The sequence below is a fragment of the Caretta caretta genome, chromosome 2 (assembly GCF_965140235.1).
Source record: "Caretta caretta isolate rCarCar2 chromosome 2, rCarCar1.hap1, whole genome shotgun sequence".
NCBI lineage: Eukaryota > Metazoa > Chordata > Testudines > Cheloniidae > Caretta > Caretta caretta.
Window position 1 is genome coordinate 266016994 of NC_134207.1, and position 21611 is coordinate 266038604.

At 43.4% G+C, this 21611-nt stretch overlaps 1 protein-coding gene across 4 annotated transcripts in view; it reads right to left on the minus strand.

Annotated features, from left to right (window-relative positions):
• SETD2 (SET domain containing 2, histone lysine methyltransferase) overlaps positions 1 to 21611 on the minus strand; it is a 149618-nt gene that overhangs the window by 16264 nt on the left and 111743 nt on the right. For 3 of the 4 annotated variants that reach the window (XM_048837340.2, XM_075126077.1, XM_075126076.1), the window contains exons 18-19: positions 20277 to 20388; positions 4205 to 4258 (exon numbers count right to left, since the gene is read on the minus strand). In XM_048837340.2, the coding sequence (XP_048693297.2) occupies positions 4205 to 4258; positions 20277 to 20388 (166 nt within the window). The remainder of the gene's footprint in view (positions 1 to 4204; positions 4259 to 20276; positions 20389 to 21611) is intronic. The other variant, XM_075126078.1, reaches the window with a different exon arrangement.

The window sequence follows — 21611 nt, forward strand, 5'->3', positions numbered from 1 at the left end:
TTAATAATGAAGAGCAGATGAGTTAATTTTGATCCTCTACAAAGCACAAAAGGTAAATGAGATACCACATAGAGAAAATTCAGAGAACAGACTATAGTCAGATTTCACAATGGAGTCTATGTATGTTTGGAAAAATCTACTTGCATCTAGGTATCCGATTGTGTCAGTAAACACAGGCAGGAGGTTATATTGCTGCCAAAAAGACAAATCCCAAAGTGCAAATTACTCCATACCCTGCTGCTGGAACTGGCTTCAAGCCAACTCTCTTGGTACAGAATTCAGCCTATTTTCCCCCCACATGGCAACTCAACATCATGTTCAAACTAATGCAACCAGAGCCTCTTTGATGGGCACTTTTATGAACTGAGAATTAATAATTAAAGCCAAATTTGAAGTCTGCAGTGCCACGCTAAGGCTGGTTGTTACCCTCCAGAGCTAGCAAAGCTTCTCAAATAACACATAATTACAGACTCCAGCCGGTATGCGCCACAACTTGATTTAGTGGGTTGCAAGTGGTTCCAATAAAATGCATCATTTACAGAATGAAGCCCAAGTGCAGTGGTAAGATTCTGTATTTGGTGGTACAGCCAAAATACAATAATGTGGCTTGACACTGAGGAATGTTTTGGGGCCATGTGTTTTAACAGTAACATTTTAAGATCCACAGGGCCAAATGACGCTCTCACCCTTACATGTAAATTCTAGAGTCAGTACAGTGGGATCACTGCAAATGACAACAGAATTTGGCCTGTAGTATTTGAACTTTTGAATATTTTTATATCAGTCTTTGGTGCAACAGTAAATTGAACAACTGTGACACCTTATACGTATGAAGATAATACATGGTATTTACTCTTAGATTTTAAGAAGTGAACAAGGGTATGTATCTCCAACTGCAAAGAAATATTTAAAAGAGACTAGTTGGGGAGTGGAGCAGGACTCTTCTGATTTTAAGACAAGCTCTGTCTTTACACCCTGTAGCTATCAGACATGAACAAATAATTATTGTCAGGTATTTCAGTGGTCTGCTCTAAACTGTGATGTCTCAATTCTGACATGCATCCTAGCCAGTTTCCCTCTGTGATCCTTCAACACTTTATGCAGAGGGAAAAGAGTAGTTAGCATCCTTCTGTATCAAGCACCTTACAAGGGAATTTGCTCACAAAGGGAAACTGATGAGCATTGCAGGATCTTAGTTTTGTTTAGCAGCCAGCTCCATTGGCAGCTGTGTGCCATTGGGGTTGTCTTCAGGGTGGTATCTAGATATCATGATTTTTGCCCTACGGATGTCTAACCTGGTAGTAGCCAATAGCATGTTGAAGCGTGTAAGGGAAATAACGTATATATTTTAAATCTGTACAGCACAAAAAGAAGGATCCACACTAACGTTTTTTCTTCAATATCCAAGAGAAACATTTACTCTGTCCTAGTACACGTATGTGTTACTCTGTCTGGTAGTGTAAATGTATTAGTCACAATGGCAATGGTAACCACTTCATTGCTGGCTCCCCCCACTGCAACGTGCTGGGCTGCTGTCATCCATTAGCATCCTGCTGAAAGCAGTGGAGTATCAGAATGCACCTGATACATTCAACAGCACAGCAGCTGCATTCTGCCTATACAGGCTTGGAGGCCCAAATGTTCCAAAGCATGCAGCACATACTCAAAGCCCAACGAGCGCACACAGGAAGGGATGTGCATGTCAACCCCTGCCTCACAATGCGTGTGAAGGTCTGACACGCAACACGTAGTTCTTCCATTGTGCTTTTATCCATAGATCTCAAAAGGCTTCATAAAGGAGTGCAAATATCATCAACACCATGTTACAGATAGGGAAACAGACACAGAGGTAGGCCCTTGCCCAAAGACAGGTGAGTGGCCGAGTGGGGAACCCAGCTCTCCTGAATCCCACCCCAGTGCTATCAACTGGGGCACTGCAGAAAAATTGAGCCAAACGGCTGACAAGAGTGAAGTGCTTAATAGCCCCTTGCATAAAAATCAATGGGGTATGTCATGGGTATACGGGATTTATTTATTAATAGAAAGCCTCCTGAGGTGACGCTATGTCCCATCTTGTGAGTGGGCGGTGATTTTAAACCATTACTTCTGTGTTACTTCTCTTTGGACAGAGTGTTTTGAAATGGGTACATCCAGCAGCCTGTCTTGGAACGACAAGTCCAGAGTAAACACTGAGCAACCTTTGGAAAAGATGCATTTTCTTTCTCTAATAGGTAGAGCACAGCCCAGCCGTGCCTCACACCCCACCAAGGGAGAGTACTGTAACATTGTGGTTGCTAAGGCCTAAAGGGAACCCGGGGACAGTAGGGAAGGACCAGCTTATTTCTTGCCCCCTTCTGATGTGGATCTTGGGCACTGATGGCCCACCAGCCAGCCCCAGAGCAACTTCTCTGAGTTCCTCCCTGCCACTGAGCTCGGGACAGGAGAAGCAGTGCTGGTTCCACAGCCCTTTAGAAAATCACTACCTCATCACACGTGGCTGAAAATTGATCCCATACCCACGATCTTTGCAGCCACAAAGGACTATGGGATACAGGGGGGCACCAGAACAAATCTTCGGCCATTTTGTTGTGGGTTGTGGTCCAAAAATAGCCGAGAACCGTTAAAATATTCTAAGTGAAACTATGAATTTAATCTTTTCTAGTAGCTTCTCCCACCCTTCACACCTCCGCTACTTCCAAAATAGAATACACCTTTTACAACCTTCCTAAAATTATTTGTAGATTTTTTTCTCCTAGACACACTGTAGAAGTGTCCTCGAATGGGGGAATGCAATTTCATATAAACAAGAGAATAAATAATATGTTACAAAGAGCAACGTGAGTGAGGAACATGCGTTTACTCAAAATCTCTATTTGTTTTCACATGAATGTACCTTTTGCAGTGTAAATTAACTATGTGTGCTTTGCCGGCCCTGCCAATCCTCGTGGTTTTATGACAAATCTCATGATATTTGGTGTTTTTCTTAAAGTTCCAGCCTCTGGAGTCAAATGATTACTTGAGATTCTCATTTAAAAAGAAGTTTCTAGCCCTTATGATTGCACAGAAAGCCTGCAAATGTGACCTGAGTGAGTCCTACAAGCTCAGACACCGGATGACAAAGAAAAGGAGTCCAGAATGATCACTTTTAAAAATCTCACGCTTTTAAGGCATGCATAATTCTGGGGGGTATGGCTCATGATTTTTGAATGCTTAGGGGTGCCAAGACTGCTTTCCTTTTGTGAAAAGTGATATTGGGGACCTCTCACTAATGGAAGAAAACCCTTACACTTCTATTACCAGCCTGCACAGCTCATTTTCTGCATATTTCCAGCTTGGTCTATTTTTGACATGCAGCTGGCTATTTTAATGACTTTAAGGGGGAGAGGGGCATGGTGTGGCATACAATACAAAAGCAATAAAGCTTCCAGAGAAGGTTCTTTGAATGGCAGGTTAAACGAGATACAGTATCCTTCATTCCAAGGACTCACATGATATGGCCCAACTAACAACCAACAGGTAACTGTTTGCTCTGATTATCAACTCTAAGAACCACCTTTTGCCACCTTTATTATTTCTCTAAGGTTTCTATAATCCCTCAGTACCCTGAAAATGAGTAAATTTCCTTCCATGTTCTGCACACAGGGACAGAAAATGATCTGAGACTGAACATTAGCAGAATTGAAATGCATTTGTCTGGTAGTTATATTTAATACTAGAACAAACAGCTCCTCAAAGCAAAAGCGTTGAAAGAAGTTTCCACTGATTCTGGCTTGGAGAAAACGGAAAGGGATGGAAAGCCACTGGATCCAGTAACCAATCAGAAAATGCTTCACATTTCTACAGAGCCTTCTATGCAGGGTTCTCATGGTACTTCTCTAACCTTAATGGATTAAGCCTCACCACCCTCCTGGGAGGTAGGTATAGGTCCTTTTTACAGGTGGGGAAACTGAGACACTGAGGTTAAGTGACTTGGCCAAAGTCACTGTCATAAATACAACCCAGAACTCCTTTGCTCTCAGTCCTTGTTAACCACAAGACCAGCCCATCCCTTGTTTATCACCCCAATCCTTACTGACAGCTGGCATGAAGAGAAACCACAGATGTCTCCTATGACAGACCCCGTTAGCATGAGGGAGAAAATGTATAAATACAAGCACATGCAGAGAGTATGTGTACAGTAATAGACAGAAAAAGCAAGCAATACCTTATAAGCATTTGGTGTACCTTCTATGCTTCCATCTTGAGACATTAATGGATCCTGGGGGGAAAAACAAAGGTGGGGGGATTTTTTTCTAAAAATACCTTAAGTTGAGATGCTATACACAAAATGCATTGGAAGACCATGGCCTTTTACAGAGGTGATATTATATGAAGCAGGGAGTTGGGATGAGTTTTTAACCACATGGGTGAGTGAGTGCAAGAGACCAGGAGTGAAGATTTTTGGGCAATGTGTTATTTACTCTGACAGCTATGAACTAGGAAACAGACATCCTTAAGGGTTAAATTTGGGGGGTAGAAGAGGGAGGACAGAACTTTCTTGGCAGCTGGTCCAAGACTCTAGAACTCCCTTCAGGAGGAGATGATAATATTCACAGATCTTATTCTGGTTCTAATTACTCCAGCTACATTCAGTAGTGGCAAGTTTTCATGATGAAGGGCTTGTCTATCATGGGGATATTTGTACTGGTGTAGCTATGAGAGGGCAAACACCCAGCATAACTGTGCCACACAAGTGGGAAATCAGCACTTACATTGGCATAACTTACCCTTGTTCAAAACAGAATCAACCCCATGAATCTACACTGGAGGGTTTGCACTAGGATAACTACACCAGTACAGAGATCCCCAGTATAGATATGACCTACCTCACACAATAGTTGGTGGTGTGGATGGAAGAAATACCTACATTAAGTCACAGAGGTGCTTGAAAAATTCAAGTTAAAATAAGTTGTTGTCCTTTTACTTTGTGCCCAAAGACAACTGCATTAGAAATCTCCAGCTGGACAGTTCATGCAGTTGCTTTTCACACCTAGGGAGCTGGGCTTAGATCACAAGTTTGACAATAGTGTCTTAGCTGCTAATGACATTTTGTTAGAAACAAAAAGCCCACTAGACAGTTGACAGTCTCTGTTTAAGAGGTGCCCAGGACTGGAATACTAAGCTGTTACTGCCAGTCAAGTAAGATACAATAGCTTCACCACTGGGCTGAGGAAGATGAGAACTGGGACTAGAATCATGGTGTTGCATGTCAAGAATGAAGTGCATTTGCAAACACTTGTCAGGAATGGTCTAGCTATTACTTAGTCCTGCCTGGAGTGCAAGGGACTAGACTAGGTGATCTCCTGAGGTCCCTTCAGTCCCACACTTCTTTGATTCTGTGGGAATGGCAGGGGGCAAAAGAACCTTGAGACTGGAATGGCAAATACTGCAGTAGGCCAGAGCTGTACAGGGATGAAGCTTTGTAACTACACAGGATCAGAATCAATGAAAGGTTAAAGACGAGACGAGGGACCACCAGGAGAAAGTGGAAAAGCAAAGCTTGGTGCAGTTGTCTCCCACAAGCTTTGTCTGTTGCTGGTCTGCAGTCCACCATGTCAAGATATGCATACGGCATCAGTTCTCCGAGTCTGACTCTTAGCTGATCTGACCGTTTCCACTCACACACATAAGTAAGAAAACTGAAGTACTGCAAAACTCCTAAGGCATGAGGTCCTACTCTCGATCAGCCAATAAATACAAAATAGTTCAAAGAATTTCTTAGATTGTCTAATTTATTGAGAGGGCTTCTCTGCAGAGAGCATAAAGAAAAGGTCACTTTCTACACTTACTACTATGCAAAAATGGGATCTGAGTTTGGTTTTGGGTTGGGAAAGTGATGTTTTGGGCATTATTTGATTTGCTTAACTGGAGAGCTGTTTGAAAAATATGAACATCTTGCATAAAAAACTTCTCTGTGTTTACAAAAACTTTAAATTTAATTTTTTTCAACCAGTTGTTAAGCTGACTAGAAAACAGGATGAATTTGTCACTGAAATTTTCTCTAAACAATCACCCCTTTTTTAAGAACAAAATTTCAATGTAAAGTTTTGTCAATAATTCAAAATCCCGTTCTGCTTAAATGTTCATGTTGCAATCTTAGATCCGATCTACTCTACAGATACAAATGTGTTTTTCAAACCAATACGTGACACTCCTCTGACCCAGTTACATGGTTGTGTCCTCACAACAAGGTTTTCCCATGACACAAATGTGTCAACGCCTATTTGTTCTAAGCCTAACATCTTACCTGCGTTTGGATCACTGCACAGGGGGAAAAAATCTGTGCAGCCGTCTCACAGCCTCATTAGCGGACAGGTTCTGGAGGACACGCAAGCAGAGTAGCACCAGAATCACACAAGGTAATATACTTTATGGTGTCCTACCATAGGGGGGACTGGGAGGAAGGAGGACTGGCCAAACCAATTGCCTAGATACAATCAGTGGGTCCTGTGTGCACTTCAAAACACAGTGTGCCAAACCAATTATAGGTAGACAACCACGCATCAGTCTAAGCCTATGGCAAGGGTAGAACATTTAGCTGCCATGGATACTAACAAACAAAGTATTAACCATGTTGTATGTGGACACAAACCATGTTCAAAACCAGCCATAACCCTACCTGGTTACAGACTCAATCTGTAGCATAGACAGGACCCAGCTGAAAAGGAAGGAAGGAAGGAAGGAAGGAAGGGAAGGAACACGCAGAACAGAGATGAGTTTGTTTTGTTTGTTTAAACCAAAGAAAATAACAATGTGCAGCTGAAACCTGCTCAGAGCTCCCTGCAGTGGAATGTTGGATTCTTCCCTGGAGAACCATTCATGGCTCCTGTGCCTCAAACATGACCCTTTTCTGCACAAGATGAAAGCAAGCTGCTCTGCTTGTGAGAGCTGGCATTTTGGAAGGGACATGCCAAGGCTATTCTTAGCACCTGCCCTCTTTTGAAATGAAGATTGAGGCAAGGAAGAAGAGAGTCTCTTGTGTTAAATAAGCACAGCAGGGGGAATTATTAAATGAACGCTGACAAGTGGTTTAGTCACACAGATGAACCCAACTTGACAATGGTCTTAACCAACAGGAAATAATTTAGCTGTGCACAGAAGGCCTTAGATGAACTCACTGTCTCATTACTCTCTCCCTCATTCTCCATCCCCCCACTCCTTTCTATTGTTGGTTTCACCCACTTCTTGCCTTACGTTAAATTATAGACTGTCTTTTCACTCTGTTTAGACAGCACCTAACACGATGTGGCTCTGATCCAGTGCACCTGGAATACAAAGAGCATGTACTATAGCAGCTTTTAAACTTGTGATAGGATGGTAGTTATACTGCAAGTTACATTTTACATATGAAAATTTAAAATTACAATTTAAGGATCAAAATACTCTTAAATCTACCATCCTGGTGCCAAGAAATTAAAATCAACACAAACAACTTTTGTTTTGCTTCAAATCTACAGACAAATATTTTGCAGCCCAGTGGCTCTCTAGTAGCTGCAAGCTAGCAAATACTATTCCCCAGAACTGTGAGGGTGAAGGGACTGTTGCACATGTTCCAGATTTGGCAAATCAAACATGATACATAAGTTGAAGTTAAAACATGATCATCTTGGTTAATTGCAGCTGGTTTTGAAACATGCAGGATGGATTGAAGTCCGTGCTCATCAAATGAAAGAATCAAATCAGAGGGAGAAAAAAATCTCAAGCTGCAAGCTGTGAGAAATAAAATTAATGTTAACTTTATTATCTTTAATCTCAGTGTATTTTTTCTTTTAGTACAGAAACTTGCTTAGATTCCTTTTTATTGCAAAAGTGCCTAGGAGCCCTAGACATGGATCAGGATGCCACTGTGCTAGGCACTGTACAAACGCAGAACACAAAGACAGTCCCTGCTCCAAGGAGCTTACAATCTACATATAACACAAGAAAACAACAGAGGGATAGACAGACCAACATGGGAGTACAAGGAAATGAGACAATACTGGTCAGTATCATTGGTAGTGGTCTCTGCACACTAACAGCCTAGCTGTTGTCACTTTTCTGACAGGCTTCACAGCAAAGGAGAGTTCTGAGGAGGGCGTTGGAGATGTTGATGGGGAACTTCTCCCGGGAATGAGCGGCAACGTGGGAGAAAGCACAAAGGTGCTTGTTTGAAAATGTAACAAGATGACAATGGAGGCTAGCATCATAGGCCTATCAGATGGGAAGCTGATCTTTCAACACTGAATGAGAAATAATAGGGAGGGTAGGGATAGGTCGTGAATGGCCTTGAAAGTGAAGACAAGTAGCTTATGTCTGATACAAGAGAGAAGAGGGAGCCAGTGAAGGGATGCAAAGAGAAGGTGACATGGTCAAAGCAGGGCTAGGAAAGTGGTCTTTGCAGCAGCCTTCTGAATGGATATCAGCGGGGCATGACTGCCTTTGTCAAGGCCAGAGAGAAGGACGTTGCAGACAGTAACTGAAATGCGAGAAGAAAAGGAGTACTTGTGGCACCTTAGAGACTAACCAATTTATTTGAGCATGAGCTTTCGTGAGCTACAGCTCACTTCATCGGATGCATACCAATGAAGTGAGCTGTAGCTCACGAAAGCTCATGCTCAAATAAATTGGTTAGTCTCTAAGGTGCCACAAGTACTCCTTTTCTTTTTGCAAAGACAGACTAACACGGCTGTTACTCTGAAACCTGAAATGCGAGAATCATAGTTGTATTAGAAATAGTATCAGAGGCTTGTATTTCAGCACAGGACACAGGATTTGTTGTTTACATCACTCCAACGTCTTCCTAATTGACAAGTAAGCTCTACCTTGATTGGATTCCTGCCTAGCAGGAAAATGGAGTGCACATACACTCCAGTGCTGCACACTATACCCGTAATATGTAATATGAAAAAAGAGCACTCTGACGAGATTCAGATTCCTTAATCTTGTATCAGTGGGCGATGGGTTAAATGGAAATGCTGTAGAGCTGAGTTAACAGCACCAGCTGGTCTTGAGGAGCAAGAGGGGCAAAGAAGATGGTAGTCAGGAACCTGAGAGAAGGAAACAGGGGGAGAAAGGTCAGGGTTGTAAACGAAGAGGCGATGAAACGGAAGAGACTAGCACGTGAGGGAGGGAACAGGTCAGCGTGGTCAGTTGAAAGGGAGATCCTGGAAACTGGAAGGTAGGAGCACCAAATACACCAAGAAAGTCAGAAGGGGGACCCCATGCCTGTTGATGTCCTCCACCTTCTTTTAAAGGAAGACAAGGCAAACAAGAAGATAGAAGGAACCACCACGTTACTGTAACTATTGGGTAGCCTTCTAGAACTGTAGTACAGGAGACATTAATATAGTGGGCTGGAAATACAAGGGTTGATGTATTAAATACAGACAAACACCTTAAAAAAAAATATATATATATATAAATAAATCCTAGGTATTTTAACTGCTACTTCCCAAAGGCACAAACTCATCCTTTAAAGCAAGAACGAAATCCGTCCTTGACTCCTGCTTCTTCAAAGAGAATGAAAGAGGTGGGAGCAACACAGCAGACTTCAAAATAATTTTTTATGAAAGATGAATTGAAGTAATGATAATAACCATGCTTTAATGCATCTACAGCATCTTTCAACCAAGGATAAAGCACTTAAATTGATATGCAAACTACACAGAGGGTTTGCTTTGCCCACCACTGAAATGCAGCCACCTTTGGGCTCTGGGTTTATTAACAAAATGAGTAGATGTACAATCTGGTCAAGCCTTCCTTTGTGGGTCAAATGAATCAAAGAGGGGAAATAACCATTGGTGAAGACCATCTGTCATCAACGCCACATCCATTACTGCCAATATTCCAGAATTATGCCTCTGCGTCTCACCCCACGGCACAGAGCAGTGATGCAAGGTAACAAGCTAATCAGACCAAGGACTGCGGCACCACTACTCCTCAGCAGAAAGAGCACTGACTCTAGATGAGAAAGAGCTTGAATGGTGTCTGAAATTTGATCCTAGTTCCTACCCCAAAAGGTACAAAACCAGAGTAAGTGGGAATGTGTCTACTTCTGAACGCTTGTTACTGAATGTGGACAGCCTGTGTCTTAAGCAAGAACGGGACAGCATTCAGTTTGAATGTTTGTAAACACATTGCTATTTCTAATACAGACAACAAAAAGGCATGTCTGTAAAAGGAAAAAGTTAAAACACTTTCTAGTGACTAAGCAATACACTGTCATAAAACAAAACATGGCTTAAGGTTAGCCAAGGCATAGTGTGTGGCAATAATTTAGAGCCATGGAGTATTTGACTGTAGTAAGTTCCACACCTGAGAGCAAGGGACTTACCTTCTTAGCTAGTTGTAAACCACAGAAGGTTTTTCTGGCCAATACTCGGAGTAGAGAGGGCTCAAGTAGGAGTTCAAGATTGCTAACTACCTTTACAAGGATGCAAATTCCTTCAACTGAAGGAGAGACTTTGCCAGATGCTCAGAATGCTTCCCTCTGGTAAACAGTATCACTTTGGTCTTCTCCACATTGAGCACCCAAGTCCATATCTGTCAGATACAGAGCAAGGGAACATCTGTCTGGGTCCAATGAAAAGGAGATGTTGAGCGGAGCATCATCAGCATAAAGATGACACTGGATCCCACAGCCCTACATAAGGTCTCTCACAGAGATTTCACATACCTACAACAACATGGGTACTAAAAATGAACTTCACAGAACTTTTCAAAAGACTTGGGAGAGGAAGGGCAGTTACCCATATAAATACTGTATTAAACACACAGCTCCCATTTTCCAGCCCTCATGAAATTTACCTTGATTTTAATTACAACATTCAGTTCCTTAAGATAGTGCAATTTCATGTCTTTAGACAGGTGACAAATGTTGTATATTTTGCACTAGATGCATAACAGAAGTTTGTTCTTCTTAAATAAAAGAAAGTGAATTCTAAATATGACATTGACATAATGAACTCCAGAAGATTTCCTCCAATTATGTCTAATAATCACGACTAAACAGAATCTACTAAAACAACTAAGATCTTGATTTAATTTTGATGAATTCACCAAGAGTAGGTGGAGATTAATTATATCAGTGGTTGTACCACTCCTCTGTGCTCACTTACATGTGCACTGGCAAACCTGACCTAATTTACAGTGAAATTCCCAGAGAAACAAGCATCAGACCCACATTTATTTCAACTGAAGTCAGCATTAGTAATATTATTACAATGAATTCCAAATTTTTTGGATTATAAGTGCATAAAGTAAAATTTAGCCTGTCTTTTACAGCTGCAGCCTTTCATAAAAGCGAATGTAAAATACTGACAAGCCATATATCAGCACTTACAATGCACCATGATGTCAGTGTGATGCTGAAGCAGTGTCATCTTGAAACATGGCATGAAGTCTTTCATTTTACAGCAAAGCTCTCTAACAGCAGCAAAAGAGTCTAATTTGGTGAGATAGCACAGCACAAAATGTTGAAAATTTTAATGGAATGCAATCAACCTGAAACCTAGCCAATTTCAAGATGCAAACTAATAGTACCTTCAGCTGCCCATGGTCTCCCTACCAGTTTCTGTGGCTTTACAATTTCACTGTCCTATATTTTAAAAAAAATGTCAAGGCTGCTTTTTTGGGGAGGAGGAGGAGGAACTCCTGTTGATGCATGAAAGACCCACACTAACAGGAAAAACTGTGCAGGAGAAACAGTGAAACTGACAATGCACAAAGTTCTGCCAAATGTACAGAAAAATTGGAAAAATACAGAACATTTCCCCCCCCCCCCCCCCCGACTTTGTTACTGTAATTTAAGGCATCCATACTAGGTAAATCAAAACAGATATGATTTTTAAGTTGGTGTCCCTTCAACACCATCTAGTCTATTGATTATATATTCCAAAACTTTGTATATATTTTTTAATGACCATTTCCCCATTTTTAATGGTTATCTTTTACCAACAGCACATACGTGTATTTTATCATACTGTTCTTGAAAGTAAAGTGCAATCTATTCATTATATGTTTAATACAGAGACTAAAAACTATCAATCCTTTAAAATTATGACTGCCTCTGACCCAAACGAAATATCCTGATTTACAAAAGGACCCATTCCTAATACAAATTAATGCAGATCAGGTCCTTTTCCATTTACAATAGGAAGTGTCCCTAACCTTGTTAGTCCAGGCACCATTAAGTTACTACCTAAAGGCAAGATTCAGACATCACAGATTCCAGAGTTTGATGGATCAGAACAAAGAGCAATCACTTTTTCCAATTCATTTCTCATTCTCAGGAACAGCGAGGCCTTTATTTTCAAGTAGACAAACTAACGTATTCTAATTAAAAGGGACACTAGGAGGATTTAAGATAAAGGTTTTGTTTAATAAATATTTTACAAAACTTAATTGAAATGTCTTTATGAACATCCTTTTAAGTTTAGATGGAAAGCATGCTTTTGGTTTGGATGCAACAATTTTCCTGTGCTGTTTGCAACCTACATAGAGCAGGATTGGGTTAATACAGGTAAACAAGAAAACAAAATTGACCAGAATCAGATTTTAAACAAAAGGTAAATTGATTAGACTTCTTACTGTTTTCAGGCTGAGTTAAATGCAACTATATAAATGGTGAAAAAGTGCAAATTTAACATTTCTTTCAATTTTAAAAATCAAGAGCATTCATAAAGGAAATTAATTTATAGAATTTTTAATCCTTTTGTCCATCACACTAACTACTTTAAAGGTAGACATTTTCAAAATGGTGTGGTGCAGGGAGTTAGTTAAGTCACACTGGAAACCCCCTGCATTGAAAATGTACACAATTGCCTTTTTTAAAAAACTACACAGGCAAAAGAGAACCAGAAACGACAAGATGTGTTGTATCTTTACAACTCATCTATTTTAAGGGACGACTGCTGCCTACCATACCAGGAATGTCTTGACATTCCATGGATGCCAGTCGAAAGCAAATGCAGCCGATGGGATACAGAACCAACAGCAAAGTAGTTAAAATGGCCTGATGGATTTCTTTGTCAATTTGCAAAACTAACTGCTCCACAGCTGAGCAGTTGTATACCAAGTTCTTGCTCATTATTTTTGTGGTGTTCTTTTTCGCAAGGGAGTAAACATTTGCAAATTAGATATTTATAACAGAGTGCTGAATGCTATAATACTTAGAGAGAAAAAACACATGGATTTTATTAACCCCCTAGGACCCTGGCTTCTTTCCAGGTGGCAACACCTAGCAACTGGACGTTTTCAAGGGCTTTTAGGAGAGCCCTACGGACATTTGTACATGAGGCTGAGGAAAGTCTCCATAGTAGAAGTGAAGTGGGACAAGGCTACTCCTGCTTAGAGCAGAGCTCTTCATGGCAGGCACAAAATCTATCTCTATGTTTGTACAGTGCCTAGAACAACAGGGCCCAATCCTAGACGTCTCGGTAATATAAGCAACAGAAACCCACAGTGAACTTCACCTGGTGCTTCCCATGTATCTGAGAGTTCGTGACTTGAGCACTGTGTGGGCAACTAGCAGGGAGAAGATGGGTTAACTAGCAGTGCATTACCATGGAAGATAGAAAGGGGGCCGGGGGTGACCAGCAACAGTAGGTAGAGAGAGGGAATAGTCTGAACAGGAGGTTGGGCTGAGAGTTTTCAGGATTGTGAGGGGGCTAGAAAGATGGAAGTTGATAAGTTTTGTTGTGTTTTCAAAGAGAGCTTCTGGATGCTGAGTTTTTCTGAACATATAGCAACATTCTACAGTCAACAGGTTTAGGGGCTATGTCCATAGTAAACCATTTCCAGGAAGTTATAACTTAGTCCTGCCATGAGCACAGGGGACTGGACTAGATGACCTCTCAAGGTCCCTTCCAGTCCTATGATTCTATGATGCTATAACGCAATAAAACACGCTCTCCAGTGCACCTTGACACAGGTCTCCTTTTTACCCTCATTTGTTTAAAGTGTAAGAGTGCAAGAAAAGAAAAAAGTTGATTTCAGATCCTCACTGAGACCTTGGACATAGGCCATGGGATGTTAAAAACCAAGCCAACTAGCCTCTTTGTTTGCTTTGCAAGTGAAGTTACTTTCTCAGTGGGAATTTGCTACACATTTTTAACACTCAGCTTCATATATGACAGACAATCCTTGGATTTACAATCCCTTATGCTCTAACAATACAGGCAATAATGGCTCCTTTGGGAGAGTTAAAAACCATCAGCTTTTGAAGTAAGAGCAGTCAAACTATGTATTTATAGAACAGTGCTTAACTATAAAGCTAAATAGCAGCTTTTAAAAAACTCTAAATGGGCCAGTAAGGTGGGCTCGGTGATCAGTGAAACCTGGAAGGTATATTCAGCAGGGGAGAAAAAAAATTAAGTGTGCTGAAAGGACTGCCACTCAATGTTAAATTCTATATACTCTCAGTATCACATTAGCTTTATATCACACTTCCTCTATAGATCTCAGTGTGTTTTACAAAGAATCATCCCCATTTCAGACATGGAGAAACAAAGGCACTGAGAGAATAACTGACATGCCCAAGGTTACATAGCTGGTCAGTGGCAGTGCCAGGAACAGAACCCCCGTCTCCTGCCTCCTAAATCTTGTGCTCTGCCCACTGAATTCAGGCTGCCTCTTTTGGGATAGACAGAGTCTCCCTTTTGAGGATACTATCTATGACCTTGTCCCCAAAAAACAGTTACTAACATTTCTGTAACAGTTGTTCGAGATGTGTTGCACATGTCCATTCTGTGTTAGGTGTGGGCGCGCTTCGATACAGTCCCCAGAAATATTCCCCTCAGTGGTACCCGTGGGGTTGGCTCTAATGCCCCCAAGTGCCGTGCTCTCATGTCGCTGGTATAAAGGGACCAGCTGACCCCGTACCCTTCTCAGTTCCCTCTTGCAAGCCAACTCCAACAGAGAGGTCAGAGGGTGGGTCGTAGAAGGTCGTAGAATGGACATGTGCAACACATCTCAAAGAACAATAGTTATGGAAAGGTTAGTAACATTTTTTTTCTTCGAGTGCTTGCACATGTCCATTCCCCATTAGGTGACTCCCAAGCAGTAATGCAGGTGGTGGGATCAGAGTTTATGGACATACTGATTGTAACATGGCTCGACCAAACCCGGCATCATCCCTGGCCTGCTGGGTGATGGTGTAGCAGGAAGAAAATGTGTGCACTGATGACCAAGTTGCTGCTCTGCACATGTCCTGGATAGGGACCTGGGCCAGGAACACTGCTGAAGAAGCTTGCACCCTTGTAGAATGGACAGTCAAGACAGCTGCTGGCGGGACCCCTGCCTGCTCGTAGCACGTGCGAATGCATGCTGTAATCCAGGTTGAGCGCCTCTGAAGTGAGATGGGAAGGCCTTGCATCCTGTCTGCTACTGCCACAACGGATCTACAGAATGGTTTTGTCCTCTCAAAATAGAGCACTAGAGTACATTTAACATGCAGTGTTTGGACATGTTGTTCCTCCCTGTTTGCGTTAGGTTCCGGAAAGAAAACCAGCAGGAAAATTGCCTGATTACTGTGAAACTACAAAACTACCTTTGGGAGGAATGCAGGGTGGGGGCATAACTGTATCTTGTCCTTAAAGAAGACCGTGTACGGTGGTTCTGACGTAAGGGCCCAAATCTCTAAGACCCTTCTGGCCAAAGTAATAGCCACCAGAAAGGCCACTTTCCGGGAAAGGTATTATAGGGAACAAGTAACCAGCAGCTCAAACAGGGGGCCCATGAGTTTTGATCAGATGGGGTTTAGGTTTCCCAGGGGAATGGACTCCAGAATCTGAGAGTATAGTCTTTCTAGGCCTTCAGGAAGCAGATGGACATTTCATGCGAGAAAACTGATTAGCTATCCACTGGAGGGTGGAACATTGAGATCGCTGCAAGGTGTACTTTAACTGACGGTATTGCCAGACCTTGCTGTTTTAGATGTTGCAGATACTCCAGGAACAGTCTCCAGAGACTATCGTATGGCTGGGAGGTCCAAATGGAAAAGCACTTCCACTTGGTGAGGTATATAGCTCTGGTAGAGGGTTTCCTGCTACCTGGAAGGACCTGGCGGACTTACTCTGAACAGACCAACTCCATGGGATTCAGCCATGGAGCTTTCAAGCTGTCAGGTGGAGGGTGCTGAGGTTTGGATGGAGCATTAAACCATGGTCCTGTGAGATCAGGTCCAGGAGGAGAGGGAGTGGTATTGGAGTCGCTTCTAAAAGACCTAGCAGTGTGGCAAACCAGTGGCAATGGGGCCAGACTGGGTCCTTGTGCACAAGTGGAATGGGGGGGAATTGTAAACAAGATGCTCTGTCCAAGGGAGCAAGAAAGCGTCTGTGTGCGAGCCTGGGCTGTGGCCTTGCAGGGAACAAAAGTGGTGACATTTCTTGTTGTGTCTGGTCGCAAACAGGCCTATATGGGAAAGTCCCTCACTGCTGGAAAACGACCCTCACTATGTCGGGATGGAGGAAGCACTCACAATGACCAGGGGAAGACCTACTGAGGTGATCTGCCAGTTCGTTCTGGGCCCCCCGAAGGTGAGGAGCTTCGAGGTGGATTGAGTGCATTATGCAAAACTCCCTTAAGTGAATAGTTTCCCAACACAGGGGGGAAGAACAAGCCCCTCCCTGCCTGCTGAGGTAGTACATGGCTGCCGTGTTGTCCGTGAGCACTAGCATGCTCGTTTGCGATGTGCGGTAGGAACACCTGACCGGTTAGGCGGATTGCGCCGAGTTCTCTGACAAAGATATGTGATGATAGCTCTTTCTGGACCCAAAGGCCCCGGGGTCCTGAGGTGCCCCAGGCGAGCCCCACCCACCCTAGCTCAGACACATCCAAAAGACTAGGGATATGGAAGACTGGAGCCTGATGAAGGGAACGTCTGTGCAGCCCATCAAGAGGGGGCGAGGACCAGAGGAGGTACAGAGAGCACGGAGTCCAAGTGGTGGCGGTTCGGTGAGAACACTGAGGCCAGCCAAGCTTGAAAGGGTCAGAGGTGTAGCTTTGCATACCACACTACGTATGTGCACAATGCCATGTGACCTAGAAGTCTGAGGCAGAAATGTGCCATTGTGAGAGGGTGGGCCTTGACCTGTGCTATTAATGACGCTATCAGCTGGAAGTGGGTTTCTGGGAGGAAGGCCTTGGTCTGGGTGGAGTTGAGCACTGCTCCAATAAACTTGATCCTCTGCACTGGGCTGAGGGTAGATTTTTGTTTAATAGCAAGCCCAATGCCTGAAAGGTTGACTGAATGAGGCAGACGCTGAGCCTTGGACTGGCCTTTGACAAGCCTGTTGTTGAGATACAGGTACACTTGTACCCCTCGTCTTCTCAAGAAGGCCACCAGTACCGCCATGCATTTCATAAAAATCCATGGGGCTGCCAACAGGTCAAATGGAAGAACAGCAAATTGGTAGTGGGCCTGATTCACAATGAACCTGAATAACCTGTGTCCTTGGAAAACTGTGATGTAGAAATAGGCGCCTCTCAAATAGAGAGCAGCATACCAGTCCCTCAAATCCAGGGTGGGAATGATGGTGGCCAAGGAGACTATGTGGAACTTCAGCCTTTTGAGATGGTGCAGGTCTAAGATAGGCCTGACATCTTTGGTTTTGGGAATTAGGAAATAGAGTAAACCCCCTCCCTCTTAAATTCTGAGGATTCTCCTCCACAGCTCCCACTCGGAGGAGGGCATGCACCTCCAGGGCTAAGAGTTGCTTGTGTGTAGGTCTCTGGAGAGGGACAGGGAGGGAGGGTGCGACCAAGGGGTGGAAACAAGCTGAAGAATATAACCCATCCCTACAGTACTCAGCACCCAAAGGTCTATGGTTATATGAGATCCTGCTCAGCTGAAGTGGGACAGGCAGTCTGAAAACAGTGGGAACACAGGATCCGGCATTATGGGAAATGATATAATGCCTTCGGGCATCCCATCAAAAGCTCTGTTTAGAGCCCCCACCCCACCCCGAGTATCTGGGTGGGGTGGGTAGAGATGCTGAGGTGGATGGGGGTGGCTGTCTGTGCTTAAAACCCCGGCTTCATTTCTTTTGCAGGTTGGGATGTCAGAGTGGAGAAATGGGCACTCTGCTGACTCTTGAAATGCTCCCCCAAGGGTCCTGGGGTGTAAAAGCCCAGGGACTGAAGGTAGAGCTCTGGAGTCCTTCAGTCCAAGGAGCTTTGCATCTGTCTGGTCTGAGAAGAGCGAGGCTCCTTCAAACAGAAGGTTCTGGAGAGACTGCTGGACCTCCGTTGGCAGGCCCAACTACAGCCAAGAACACCTGTGCATGACCAGGGATTTAGCCACTGAGACTGTCACGTCCAGGGTGGCCTGCAGGGAGGCCCCAGCTACTGATTTCTCCACACTGGTAGAATCCTGCCTGGATGCCTGGGGAAGCAAGTCTCTGAACGTTGACATGGAGTTCTAGACATTAAAGTCATATCTCCCTAACAACGCCTGATGGTTGGAGAAGCGGAGCTGTAAACCTCCTGTAGAATAAACCTTTCGACTAAATAGGTCTAGCTTCTTTGAGTCCTTTGTCTTAGGGGTCGCTCCATGCAGCCCGTCTCTCCCTTTTGGCGGCCCCCGAGACCACCAGGGACCCTGGCGGGAGGTGGGAGCAAAAGTACTCATACCCTTGGGTGGGAACAAAGTACTGCTTCTCAGCTCTCCACAGGTGGGCGGCAGGGAGTATGAGTTTTGCCACAAGGCTTTAACTGGTCCCATGGTAGCCTCATTGAAAGGCAGAGCCACTTTAGTCGGCCTCGCCGCTGCCCAGATGTCGACGAGGCTGTGGGAGGATTCTTTGACTATCTCCAGTTGCAGCCCTAAGCTTGAGGCCACCCTCTTCAAAGCTCATCAGAAGCTATTTAAGTCATCACCAACAGGGGGCCCTCCTCTTCTCCTTCTGCACCAACTGGATCCTTCAGGTCTAGATCCTAAGGATCAGTAATGGGCTCAGTACCAGAGTCCAGGTCAGGTGCTGCATGATGGGACAGAGGAGTCCTCTCCATGGCCACAAAATATGAGCATCTGGAATGTGTCCCTGACATCGGGGGGAGGGAGAAACACCAAGGGTTCTAACTCAGGTCGCACTCCACTGCGCTCCACAAGCTTGGCCTTTTTCTGAGTCAGGGAACACCCCCTCTCAGCCAGCTGCTTCTTATGTTTCTTTTTTGGCACCACTAATAAGGCAGAATCTTCATCCAAACTATGTACAAGCACTATTTATAGTCCAAATGAAAAATAAGTAACGAGTGAGGAAAGAAACAGGGGAAATGAGCAGTTCCAGCGACCGTCATGAGTGGTAGGAAGGAACTGACGGGGTGCGGGGTCGGCTGGACCCTTTATACTGGCACCATGAGCATGGGGCTCCAGGAGGCACTGGAGCCAACCTGACATGTACCATTGAGGGAAAAGTTTCCAGTGACCGTGCTCGAGGCACACACACACCTAGCACAGAATGGACATGTGCAATCACTCAAAGAAGAACTGTAAGCTTTTCTCTCTTGAGTTGCAAAGCACCCCAGTTTCAGAAACATGATTCCACACTGATGCCCAGCTTTAAGAGCATGACATCTATATGAACATACAAAAATTCTTTCTAGACCAACACCACAAAATAATTCTCTTTGCTCAGCCAGACTCAAACACTGGATCCAGGACACTGACTTTGTAAAGTGTCAGGGTCAAATATAACCCAAGATGGGCATTTATTTCTTTGGCGGGGGGAGGGGGAGATAGAACTTCAGGGACACCCTCTAACAAAACAAGCTATCATGTCTGAGAGGGAGTCTACCACGGCCTCCTCCTAGCTCCCGTAAGAGAAGTTCCAGATAATGAAGAGAAACTTCTTCAGCAGTTATGGAACAGAACGGGTGGTACTAGTGTTCTCTAGAGCTAGAGGGGGCCAATACTCTACTAATATATTTTCTTATTGGAAAGGTTCACCTATTTCCTATGCCAAAGGGCCAAGGAAAACCTTGTTTAATGGTATACTAACAAAGCTTTCAGAAACATCTGGCCAGACCATTAATTTGAGCTTTTCAGTCGACATTTAAAAGAACACCACTATCTTCTGTTCATATTCAGTGTGTATAAGATATGGACATCCATGCTTTCAACAATTTGAATTTTCTCACATGCTTGTATTTGCTACACAGTAGACTAGTTGGCCACAGGACTTAGAGAATGACACAATTTTCCACTCCTCCATTTAAAGCAGTGAAAGAGGAGACGTTCCACCTGCTGATTGCACACTTACTTTCATTGGGTTTTCATCGTACGTTGGAGTCCCAAGGTCCATCTCAGCTTCATGTTCGAGGCTGGCATCATCTCCGGGGCTGTCCCAAGTAGGAGGATCCCACTGGGTTTGCCTAGAGAAAGAAGGGAACTGTCTCACTCATATCTTGAAGTAATGGAAGCACACACATGAAATTACCATCATAGCCTCTATTCTGGACACTTGGAAGCCAGCCCTGATTGCCTTCTTGCAAATAACTGACTGTAAACAGGACTCTCAGCTTTGATCACACATAACCAGTGCCTCACAAAAACCTCCTGGAAAATAATATTTTGAATTGACAGGGATATGAACAGTGTCACATGCATTGAAAGTATTATAAATAAGTCAACAATAAACAGCAATGCATTTCAAGTTGGGGCATCTATGAGCATGCCACTGGATTAGGGACAGATCTAATCTTAACATTGTCTTTTCTTCCAGATCAATAATGACTAATAGCACAGTAATGGCACACACAGATGATACCAAATAGGGTAGTTATGAATGCCAGTGAAGACGGAGAATTATGCAGAACAGACATGTTTATGAAATAAAACGAGGTTCCAAGCTAGTGCATCTGGGGAAATCATCATATACCTGGGAGACTGTAATGCTGAAAGGTGTAGGAATTACATGAATTTGAAAAGCAACATGGTAGTAAGCAGAAACAGTGCAGTTTTGGTTTGCCTGTACAGAGACATCACATCACAGAGCCTGAGGGTAGTAGTCTCTTCTCTACAGAAATGAGGTCAGACCACACCTGGAATCAAGTGTTCAGTTCTAGGCATTTCATTACTGGAAAGATGCAGACAAACAGGGAAGATTTCATAAGAAGTGCAACAAGAATGAACAAAGGACTGGAGAGATCGATTGATTGACGAAGAATAATTAATTTAATATGGAAAAGCTTGGCTAAATTATGACAAATGAGAGATAATTGCCACCGAAAGGGTATATCCATCAACAAGGGAGAGAAATTGTTTAGTGTGATCCAAGGTGCGGTAAGTACAAGTAATGGGACAAAATGGTGCAATGGAAAATTTAGGCTATCAGGAAAGATGTCTTAAAAATGCTGTCTATTTGACTGTGGAATGGTCTCCCAGAAGTTTTGGAAGCCCCATCCCATCACTGGAATCATTTAAAATTAGACTAATCAAAATCCTGAAGGGGACAACAGAGAGAACTATTCTGCACTGGGTCCCGGCAGATAGACTAAATGACCAAATGTTACATAGGTCTTTTCCATCTCTAACTTTTGATTCCAAACAAGGCCTGGACTTATAGCTGTCTGTACACTATGGACAAAGTATCTGA